Source organism: Diabrotica undecimpunctata, chromosome 8 (genome assembly GCF_040954645.1).
Source record: "Diabrotica undecimpunctata isolate CICGRU chromosome 8, icDiaUnde3, whole genome shotgun sequence".
Lineage (NCBI taxonomy): Eukaryota > Metazoa > Arthropoda > Insecta > Coleoptera > Chrysomelidae > Diabrotica > Diabrotica undecimpunctata.
Genome location: NC_092810.1, coordinates 50,295,568 through 50,307,964, shown reverse-complemented (window position 1 = coordinate 50,307,964; position 12,397 = coordinate 50,295,568). Strand labels below are relative to the sequence as shown.

Below are 12,397 nucleotides of genomic sequence, written 5' to 3'. Positions count from 1 at the left end.
TTTTTTTTCTTACTTGAGTTTTTGTATTTTTGCTTTTTCTTTTTTTTTACTCATATTATTGCTGATTTATTCTATCTTTAAATTTTTTATTAATACTAAACAGGTATACTTATACTGCTGTATTGATTTATTAGTTTTATTTATTAGATTTATTAGTTATTAATATTTTGAGACCTCAGTGATAGGTTATAGTAGTACAACTTACACTCTAGGTTGAATTTTGTATTTTTATTGAGAACTTATATTTACTCACTTACCTACACATACTTATATCGTATATTATATAAACTTTTATTCCTACAGCCAACAGTACTATACTTATAGGTACTATTAATTGTTGCATATTAATATTTGGTTTAGAATAGTTATAATTTACATATAACTAGAAATTATTTTGAGTATTTTAGTAAGATAACTAAGGTATTTATTTGATTATATATATATATTATTTTTGCTGGCTATTTTGATCTTGGTGGTGTGTTGCTAATAACTTGGCCACATTTTTTTTCACAAATCAGTCCCGAAATTAACTACTAATCATGAAACGTTGAATCCGCCTGTTTTAAGTGATCACAGATGGTCAACTACCAATTCTTCTTTACCCAGTAGCGTTAAACACAATTCTAATGATTACAGTAGTGAAATAGTTCCATTATCAGTATCAACTTTTAGGTTTGTTGATGATGATGATATGTCTATGGTTGTACCATATAATATTTATAACCAATCAAATACTTTAGATTTGCGATTCTTTGTTGGCGATAGAGTTTTAAAGAGAAACTTTGTAAAATCAAGTAAAGGTGATGCTATTTCGGCAAAATTTTGCCAGAAATACATTCCGTGTACGGTTGTAAGGGTAATATCTCCTTTGGTATATGAATTAAGGGACAATTCGTCCAACAAACGAATTGGTCAATTTCATGTAAAGGATTTACTGCCTGATAACACCATCGACGAGGTTAGTTCTTCATCCTCAGAAGAAGACTAACTTAACACTTTCGTTTAAGCTAATCTCTTTCTCTGTTTGTCTTTAGCTTATTTTGATTATATTTTGCATTTTAGTCTAAGATTTTCTTAATCACCAGATAACGTAGGTATACCGCTATTTTTTGTATCTTTTGGCATTGGTTAATGACTTCTATAACTTATTAGATAATTAGTATGTATGACTTATCCATTTTTTTTTGTATTATAAATGATGCACTTTATAATGAATTAATATTCTTAAGTACTAATCTTCCCAGGAGAATTACTCCTTTTAACCTCATATGATACGAGGGTTGTTTAGTATATATTTACATATTTAGATTTATACTTATAGTTAATCCTATTACTGATAAGGAACTATGGAACTATGTTGTTACACTACTGGACCATATATTGTGTGTTATATTTTTGATATTTGATTCCTTAGTATTTGTTTTGATATATTTGTTCAATATTTGCCAATTTGGAAAGATGTTGTGATTTTTTTTTATCTTTGGTCTGCTTTATTCTCACTTGTCACGAAAATCTTAAATACTCTACAATAATTTATGTCCTGATTCCATATACAGGATGGTTCTGGAATTAGTTTGGAATTTTGAAGTAGGTAAGGATGACCGGCGCGGCGTCCTTCTTATTTCTTCTTACTTATTCTTCTGAATTTTTTGTCAATGAATCTGTCAATACTCGGCTTTAGTGAATACGTGGGTTCGAGATTGTTGCTCAGCAACTGATCACTGCTGCTCAATTGGGTTCGTACTATATGTGTTTATTGCAGAGTAGGCAGATGTTTATGCCTCATAATATTTCTGGTCAGGAAATGCTCGCGACATGTCCTAACCATTCTTGTGTGATTGTCCAAATATTCCAGTTACCTTTTCACAACTTGATAGGGAAGTTTAATTAGTTCATATTAGTTATCTTACTTCAGGTTATGTTTTTTTCCTTTAACTATCCCTACACATGTCAAGTTAGTCATTTTCATTATTTAAGAGTTTAGACAAATGAGTTGTCCTCTTAGTGTAATCCCACTTCTTTCCTTAGGCATAAATTGCTGTTTAGATTTAGGACTATTCCCGGATAATTCCATGCTGCGAGAACTTGTTATAAATCTACAGTTTTGTTCAAAATTGGTTGCTTGTTCTCGACATATTTTTTTTTCTTTTGTTAGTAATGGTATTATAGGAAAAGTCCACCACTTATATTTTCTTAGGATTTCTATTGGGATTTTATCGGTGTCTGGTTATTCTCATACATCTGTTGTAGCCACATGCTATAGTTAGCGAATACCAGCACACTCAAAATTTATTTAGCCTCTGAATTCCTTTAGTCCATTTTAGACTTTAGGTATTTATCTTTATCTTTGGTTTAGTTCAGTTACATATTACTTTACTTAGTCTGAATAAGTGTGACAATGCTGCTTCACACTTTAGGAAATTTTGCTTTATTGTAATTACTTAGTTGGTATTGGCTCATATTACCGGATGAGGGTAAGAGCTAATTTAGTTATTAGCATTAGTGAGAATTGGCCCTTTCCTGATCGTTCTTCTTTGGATATGCTCTATTTATAAATCTGGTGTCCATCGATAGTCCGATTTTGGATTCAGTGTCTGATTCCTCACTTATTTGGTTTATTTGGTTATGTAGGTTCTTATTACCAGATGTGGGTGTACGTAGACCTCATTTAGTTTTGAGATTTAGTATTGGTGTGAATGGGTCCATAAATCTTCCTGGTCGTTCTTCTTTGGATATGCTTTTATGAATCTGGTGTCCATTGATAGTCTGACTTTGGATTAAGCGTCCTATTTCACATTTATTTTGGTTATTACGTCTTTGATATACTTTGGTATGTTTACGATTTAGATTACTATTTGTGTTGTTTGGTTTGGTGAGAATTGCTCCATAAATCTTCCTGATTGTTCTTCTCTGGATATATTACTATGAATCTGGTGTCCATTGTTAGTTCAATTTTGGATTAAGTGTTCAGTTCTTAACCTATTTAGTTTGATTTCTTTAATCTTAGTTTAGTATATCTCCGGGTGAGATATTGGTTGAATTGGCTCATACATTTGCCTGGTTGTTCGTCCTTGGATATACTTAGTCTTATAGATCTGATGTCCATGGATAGTTCAATTTTGGATTTAGTGCCCAATTCGACATTTATTTGTCAGCAAGAATTTAGTTGGTATATTTAGTTAACATTTGGCTTTTAAGCATATTGTCGATTGAGATTTTGATTCGACTTTCGAGTCATCTGAGTTTGTGGTGTCTGGCGCCATGACCATTCTTTTTTTTTCCGTGATCTTTAGTTCGTGGTTATTTTTTTGTGTAAACTTGCAGATCAACGTGGAACGTTAGGCCAGTACACTTAGTTATTGATACTTTTAATTTTAGGAACAAAAAAAAAAATTTTTGATTAAATTTTTTTTTTTCCTGACTAGTAGGGGAATGTAACAGTCGTTACTTTTATTACAATTTGTATTTAAATAATAAACAATTTATATGAAAATAATTTCAGAGATGTAGTATGGGTTGCCTAACTTTAAGTGTTCATTTGCCCATTAAGTGTGTATTTTTAATAATTTAAGTTGTCACTCTGATCTAATTTGGTACCATTGCGAATCAAAGAGATGACAGGAGATGAGGGGAAGTGGAAAAATGGCTCTTCTTGGTTAATTAACTGTGAATTAAAAATCACTTTTGATCTAGAGTTTGAAGTGGTACATACAAGGTGGCAGTTAGCGAAAGAAAATCCCATTAATGCATAGAATTTCCTTCACTTCAAGAAGTTAAATATTCTAAGTATACCATAACGATTTAATTGACGGTGTTTTCGCAAACTCGGGAGGTGAAGTGAGATTTCTAGCACGGAATTGATTAGCTATCTGGTAAATAATAATTTTTTATCTTATAAACATTAGAGTATTTTATCTATATCCTAATATTCAGATTCATTATTTCAAATTTTAATATAGTATTTTGTCCAAGGCCATTATATTTTTACTCTATGTGAAGCAAGGTCACGCTACATCCGATTGGATGGGTTTTTTTATCTACCATAATTATCTTTTTGCTCCGGTTTCTTATGCTGAAAGAAACTTTCCTCACTTCTTCTTTGATTTCTTTTTATCAATGTTGAGATTAGAAGTAACGGGGAATTGTTTTCAGCCACCTACCATGGAATTATAAATTTCCCTCAGAACATCCGAGGGAGAGTACCACTTCAACTCTATTAGAATCAGGGTCATTGGGACAAGCCACAGGGAGTATTATCTACTCCACCCTCATTTTTTCTCCAGCCTGCACCTAGAGGTAGGGCAGGACAGTCATCATCGGAACTGAGCCAATTAGCACCAGCTCCGTGCTAATTTCGGACCTCAAGGAGGACTTCGCTGGGACACCGAAACCATGCGGGAGTATCCTTCCAGACAGCTGTAGGAGGACAGTTGGTTTTTGATTCAGAACTATATATATATATATATATATATATATATATATATATATATATATATATATATATATATATATATATATATATATATATATATATCTTGTTTCACCAGTTCTAGTTTTTTTTTATAACATATATATAAATTAATTAATATAACTCCCCTTGGTGTAAGGTATCGGTAAGTTTGAGCTCAAATTCTACCCAGAGATTATCTTCCATTGTTTTTTTGTATTAACCATTTATTTCATTATTAACTTTAATTATTTTATTATTTGTTTATTTAACTAATTTTTTATATTTCATCTTGCGTTATTAACTCCGGTTATTATCCCTTCAGGATAATATACCGTTTCAATTGTTTAACTTGGCTTGTTCCCATTTATATATATATTTTTGTTTGTATGTGCATTTAGAGTTGTTTAACAATATTGTTGGTCATATTGTAGGTAAGTTTGATATATTTACTTGGCTATACGTTATTCCAACGTTAGCATTATTTTGTTTAAGGTTGTTTTTTAACCTAGATGTAGGTTGTACACTCTATATCAGAGTTATTCTGTCTAGTTTTCAACTTTTTATTATAGTTGTTTTCAACATTCTTTTTTTTTTTAAATATTATATTGTGAAATTTTCATATACTTTTTGGTAACTTAGAGATTGTCAAAATCTAAGAAGTTATATTTAATAAACTTGAATTTGTTTTGCATATAATTTTTTTTTATTAATATTTCCTTACCTTTTTACATTTACAGCATTTTTGTTTATTACATCAACTTTAATTAATATTAGCAGTATACGATACCTGGAAGAGTAACCGTTACTCTTTTTAGAGTAGTATCCCTCTTCTGGCGCCCTCAATTTGTTTTCTTTGTTAATTTTCATTATATCTATTCATTTTTCTTATCTTCTTTTCTATCTATCATACATATTTTCCTGATTTACTGTCTTTAAAAGGCATGCAAATTGGCCGTATCCATCCTTGAGTTTCTAGTGGTCATTCTCTTGCCTACATTGCTAGCCTAGCCACATTCCGTTCAATATTTTTTTTTCATACTTCTTTACTTAATTGTTATCTATTTTATCCCATATATATAGACCACTCTTCTTATATCTCTCTTCTCCTACACACCCCAGTATTTTGCTACAAAATGGGCTATTTAAAAGCTAGTAAAGTTTATGGTATCCCGAAAGCAACGGTGATTCGCAGATGCAAAGAAAAAGTCACAAGAATTTCTCCTGACGAAAAGGGTCTAGGTTTCTACAAAACGGTTTTTACCAAGGAACAGGAAGAAGAATTGTATAATTATATCTTAGATATGGAGAAGCGTTTATACGGAATTACTATGCTTGATCTTTGTCACCTAGCTTTCCAGTTAGCCGAAAAAAATAACATAGACCATCCATATAATAAAACAAACAAACTTGCAGGTTTAGATTGGGCGTACGGATTTCGAAAACGGCACCCAGGGCTTTCATTACGTAAACCCGAATCAACATCTGCTGCAAGAGCTGAAGCTTTTAATCGTTACAATGTAAAACAATTTTTTGATCTGTATAAAGCTACTTTGGATTCTAAACATGTCAATCCAACGCGTGTTTTTAACTGTGACGAAACAGGTCTAGGTACAGTCCCCAAATGTAATAGTAAAATCTTGGCGCACAAAGGACGGAAACAAGTTGGACGGCTTACTTCTGCTGATAGAAGTGGAATAACAACAGCCGTTATTTGCATGTCATCATCAGGAATCTTCATACCGTCGATGTTAATCTTTGCAAGAAAGAGAATGAAAGTTGAACTCCAAGCTGGTACACCTCCAGGTTCAATATTCGCCTGTAGCGATAGTGGCTGGATAAATAGCTTTTTAATATGGTTTCAACATTTTCTTCAACAAACGAAACCAAGTGAAGACGATCCGATCTTATTGATTTTGGATGGACACAGCAGCCATACAAAAAACATAGAAGTAATTAATTTGGCTAGGGAAAAACATGTACATATCATTTGTTTGCCTCCACATTCCACCCATCGAATGCAGCCAACCGATGTTGGTATCATGGCTCCTTTAGCACGATATTATGATATGGCATTAGAAAAGTTTCTTAATAACAACCCAGGCAGAGTGGTAACAGCTTTCCAAATCTCTAAAATTTTTGGTGAGGCTTTCTTACAAGCTGCAACACCTTTGACTGCTATTAACGCTTTTAAAAAATGTGGGCTAGTACCTTATGATCCCAATATATTTACAGACCTCGATTTTGCACCATCTGCTACGACTTAAAGAGATTTGGAGAATAATAGTCTACCAGTGTCAAGTCAAGATGAGGCAATTCCTTCAACTTCAACTGCAGAGCCTCACTTAAGTCAAGATGAGGTAATTGCTTCAACCTCAGTTGCAAAGCTTCATACTGGTAACGATTTTCAATTGACAATTTCCCCTGCACACAATAGAGCAACAACTTCATTTGGAGCAAACAGCCCTAAAGACATTCGTCCTCTGCCAAAGAGAAGTAAATTAATGGAACCAAAGAGGAAATCCAAAAAAGGTAAAACGGCTGTACTGACATCTAGTCCGTATAAGCTAGAATTAGAACTTAAAATAAACACGAAGGAGGCAATAGAAAAAATGAAAAAGGAAAAAGCTAAGAAAAAAATAAATTATGATAAGCACGAAGATAGTGAAAGAAGTAACAAAAAAATAAAAGTTTGTCCTTCCAAAGATGGTAAGGGAAAGAAAAAAAATAAATGTAACCATCAAGTACAAGATGATGGCAATGGTGAAGATGCTGAATGTTTTTACTGTAACGAGTGGTTCTCCTCATCAGCCAATGAAGAAGGATGGGTACGTTGCTCGGCCTGTCTGAAATGGGCTCATGAAGCATGTGCGGGAATAGATCCAGAAGATGATGAAGAATTTCAGTGTGAATTTTGTGTTTCTGAATAAATATAACATGTGTCTATTTTTACTAATGTTCTATTACCGGTTTTCTAAGTAATTTTAATAAAAAAATTCTTTTTACTTGATTTTATTTACCAAACATAGCCATTAGATAATGAAATAGTGTGACTTTCCTCAGTAGTTCACATTGCCCCACCCTATGGGGCAATGTGAACTTTTGACATATAGTCAGTTGTCATTTTTTTGTTGAAAATACGTTAAATAAATTATGTTTCAATTGCAACTTAATGACAGTTAAATGTTTAATGAACGTCCCTAATTAATTAAATAAAACAAAATCATTTCTGGTTTAACAGTATGTGCATATTATCTTCCTTAGATGGTTCACAATGCCCCATCCTCCCCTACTACTTTAAAAATGTTTGCTATAGTAATGTAAGAATTATAGCTTAGATCAAATTTAAAAGAGTTTACGGTGCAAAGAAGCAATATCACGTAACAGCTCCTTTCGAAAGCAAGCCGAAAGTGAAAATTGCTAATCTATGCCAATAAATAAGTAGAAAAAAAGAAATATTTAACTTGATTTGAGAAAAAATATGAAACTATTTGAGACGATTTTCGATAACAGTGGCATTTAGTCATATTGTGCGTTGAAAACTTATAATAATTGTAAACAATAATTTGATAATATAAACGACTAAGTACCTTATAGAAAAATGTGTAAAACAGTCATAAAAATTAAATGAAATTTTGCAAATATCTAATTACAGTATTATATATTAAAATTTTCATGCACTGTTTTCCTAAGAATAGTTGTAAGGAATATTTTTAAATAAATTTTAAAACAATTTTACAGCAATTAATTTACTACAAGTATTAAAATATTTTCATAAGAGCTTTTTTCAGAGAAGATATATGTCAAAAATCTCGAACTTTTTTTTGAGTGTAGAAATAGAATTAAACGTCCTGACAAATGTTCTTTTTAGAGAAGTTGAAAGGAATAAATGGTATAACCAATAAATCAATATCCATTTTTACTTTTCCGTTAAATCACCGATTAAAAAAGTGGTTCAAAAATCAGGAGTGGTAGTTTACTTCTCCAATTCATTTTAAAATTAAATGCACAGAATAAGTGATAAAAAACATATTAATAACTAAGTATATGCCAACAAATAACATCTTATATTATGTCCAAGTTTGTCACAAATGAATGTTTAAAATATGCTGTAGCAAAAAATTTTAAAAATAATGTATGTAGAACATATTAGAGACAAATTAAACAGCAAACAGTACCTATAGTAATATAGGAATTAAAAATCGTTACAAACAAACAAGAATACCTTATGAATCTGAAAATTAAAAATGTAATAAAATTGAGGAGAAAATTTTTGAAATAAACCTGCTAAACTAAGCAGAAAAATATACAGTGATGAGTGTCTTACCACCCGGCAAAATAGCGGAAAGGATAGAAGACAGATTAAGTTGTGAGATAGTACGAGATAAGGCTAGTTATTAGACGTGTCTATTTTACTTCAGTCATAATTATACGGATGACCTCAAAAATATTTTATTTTAATAATTTCTGATGTTAGAATAAATGATTAAATATATTAAGATATATTATAGTAAAAAACATTAATTAGTAGCGATTTTAAATTATAAATCTTTAAGTTTATTTAATAATAAAAATAACTCAACTGAAATATTTGACTAAACTAAATAGGTTTGTTTAGTTCGAAAACAATTATTGTTGTATGTGGAGTTGGCGTAATAGTTAGAGACGTTGTCTATTGATAAGAAGACTGGGATTCAATTCACACCAAGGGTAAAATTTTTGTTTTACTCAATCAAACATAATAGAAAATATAATACATATTAGGTAACAAGTTTTCGAAAAACTCAATATTTACAATTTATTCTTATTCCAATTTTATAAAATAGAAATACAAAATATTTCAAATTCAATTCCAGTTTTACAGTCTTCAGTTGTGAATGGAAAATAATCCATTGAAGACTGTTTAATGTTAAATTCATCACTAAATTCTCAGTGTTAATATCAATTCCTCTGTACAGGTAATGATTTTCAAATTAATTGACGACATTGGAATGGATGCGCGCGAACAGCTACCTGCTTTATAGCTAACCAAATCATCAAGCCTTCAAGTTATCAAATAATAACACATAGAGAAGTGTTTTTTACGATAAACAGAAACTTTTTATTAAAAAAACAATTCGTGAAAAGGATTTTAACGGTCGAGGAAAAAGTGCAAATTGTTGTCTGGCATGTGAATGGATTATCAGACAACATGATTAGACAACAATTTGTAAATATGTTTCCAAATAAGCCGGCTCCATCACGATCAACAATTCAGTCTATTATACGTAATTTTTTTACTTATGGATCCGTGTTCGATCCAAGAGGAGTTCGCAGACGAAGGGAGGTAAATCCAGATTTGGAACTAAGGGACACTTTGATTTGTGCCAGTATTGAGCAAAATACTACCCAATCAACACCTCGTCTCGGAGAACAATGTGGAATTCCAAGATTTAGAGTAGGTAAAATTCTGTAAAGACATCGATACCGTCCCTATAAACTTCATAAATCCAACGAACAATTCCCTGGGGATCAATATAGACGTTTAGAATTTTGTCAAACTGCAATGGAAATGTCTTAAAGAACGTTTTGTTCACCGATGAATGTACGTTTTCATTGCATGGCCGTCACAATTCAATCAATGTTGAAAAGTAAATGTTTGGGGAGGCATAATAGGGAATCATGTCATTGGTCCATTTTTTATAGACGGTATGTTGACTTGGCGGAAATACTTGGAACTTCTGCAAAATGAAATTGTCCCAGACCTTTGTAATTTACCAATACCTTTCGATTCCATATGGTTTCAACACGATGGTTGTCCTGCACATAATTCTCGCATCGTCAGTGAATATCTCAGTGCGACTTTTCCTAATCGATTGATTAGTGGCCACGGATATTTTTTTATTTTTGCAGAACTTTCACTTATTTAAACACTTTAAAACTTTAAAAGTTTTTACTTTATTTTCGAAAGTACGACGATACTGTTTTGTCAATAATATTTTTTGTTTTAACTTTAGTTTTTGTTTAGTTTTGTTTAGTGATTCAAAGCAAAACGATCTTTGCATAATTTCAAATTATTAAAAAAAAAAGAATACCGCATGTGGGTTTTGAACTCTAATCGTCTGCGATGTTTGTATCGCAATGTCGAATTCTTACCACTAATCCACGAAGGATTGATAATTATTGCGTGACAAGAGTGTATGAAACTCTTCAAATCATAGTAGAAATTATTCTTGGTTTATAATTTAAAACTTTAGATTAAATAATCACTATTAATTAAATTATTTTATTCACATTTTTGCTTTATTTTGGTCAATCAGTTTTTACTTTATGCGAAATTAAAAAATGGAAATACGTCACACATTCGACGTTACTCATAATAATTATGACCGAGTTGATTTAGCTCGAATCTAACGTCTAGAGGTGTGAGACTATCGATAGTGGTAATGTAACGTAATATAAATTATAGGTTTTTTCGATTATTTCTCACCTCTACGAGTTTCATCTCTTTTTATTTCACAAGGTAACTGTGTTTTCTATCTCTTACGTTAAAAAGCCGGGTGGTAAGACACTCATCACTGTATAATTTTGCAAAATAAACACAGACTCAAACCCATTAACGGTCAGTCGGAAAAGAGTAAATATATAAAAGAATAACAGGGGGACGAAGTATACATAAGAAATCAAATAAAATGGGAAAAGGTTAATAGAATTTGCTACAGAGAACAAAATGAAGATAGCTAGCACAAGGTTTGATCCCAACGACATTCGTAAGGTAACATGAACTTCTCCCGATGGAAATTGAAAGCACACATGATAAGGCAATAATCGATTGCACTAGTTACAGAGGGGCAGATAAGAACAGGGACCATACACTAATAACAGCAAAACTAAAACAAGAACTACCAATAATACCAAAACCTGTTAGAGATAGATTAAATTACCAATTAGAGCGCCTTCAGGAGAAGCAGGCTGTAAACAGAGTAGAGGAAGAAATAAATAAAAAACTAGAGAATTCTGTCAAACAGTATATAGATAAAGAGTGGCAGACCATACAGACAGCCATGTCGGAAGCAGCGGAAAAGGGTATAGAAAGAGAGCATATAAAAAGACGGCAAGACTAGTTCTATAAAGAATGTAGGAATCTTTGGGCTAGAAAAAGCGGGGAAAAACTACAAGGAGATAAAGAAATTACCCAAAATGTGATCTAAAAATATCTGGCAAGAAGAAGGAAAGTGAAAAGAATTTGCAAAAAAAAAGACAAGAGCTAGAAAAGCAATTAAAAGCATAGAGTATGCCTACATAAACAAAAAGGCAAATAATTTCTACCAAGAAGTTAAGAAATCCAGAGAAACTACAAAGAATAAACCACAGTATTGCAGAAACAAAGAAGGCTTACTTCTAGGTAAAACAACAGAAAAATTAAACAAATGGGCGGAATATTTCGAACATCTATTAAATACAGACCAACAAGAGGAACTTGAGGGAAATGAGAATTGGTAAGATATATATGATATTTATATAATATATTGTTACGATAAATATCCTGGCCTAAAAATAACTGTAAAATATTATGACTAATCCTGTTATGTTGTAGATTGTGCAAGACCTGAACGGAAGCTTCCAAAAAAACAACATTTCGAAAGTTCGAGGCGAGTCGATGGGAAATCCAGTTTGCCCTTACCGTCGCCGTCCGGTCTACTCAAGAAGGTTTTAGATTTTTCGAGTCTAACGGTACTGAGTATATAACAGGACATTTTATTTGGAAGAGGTCAGTTAATAAAGAAGATTCGCGCTCGCGATATTTATTGTTACGCTCGCCTTTTAATAAATTATGTATATTTAGTGATAAATAAATTAATATCAGTTATTGTGCTTTTTAATAAATTTAGATAAGAACCTTTTGATAAAGACATTATAAATTAAAGACATAACAATTAATAAATTCACAACAAATGGTGTCAGAAGTGG

At 31.7% G+C, this 12,397-nt stretch overlaps 2 protein-coding genes across 2 annotated transcripts in view; both read left to right on the top strand.

Annotated features, from left to right (window-relative positions):
- Nucleotides 1-12,397, top strand: part of LOC140447526 (orexin/Hypocretin receptor type 1-like) — a 1,044,614-nt gene that overhangs the window by 255,807 nt on the left and 776,410 nt on the right. The gene's annotated exons all lie outside the window — the stretch shown is intronic.
- On the top strand, nucleotides 5,584-6,714 carry LOC140448812 (uncharacterized). Its single transcript, XM_072541931.1, has one exon. The coding sequence runs from the start codon at nucleotides 5,584-5,586 to the stop codon at nucleotides 6,712-6,714; it is 1,131 nt and encodes a 376-aa protein (XP_072398032.1).

Coding starts and splice junctions, on each gene's coding strand:
- LOC140448812 (XM_072541931.1), top strand. CDS start 5,584: ATGGGCTATTTAAAAGCTAGTAAAGTTTATGGTATCCCGAAAGCAACG.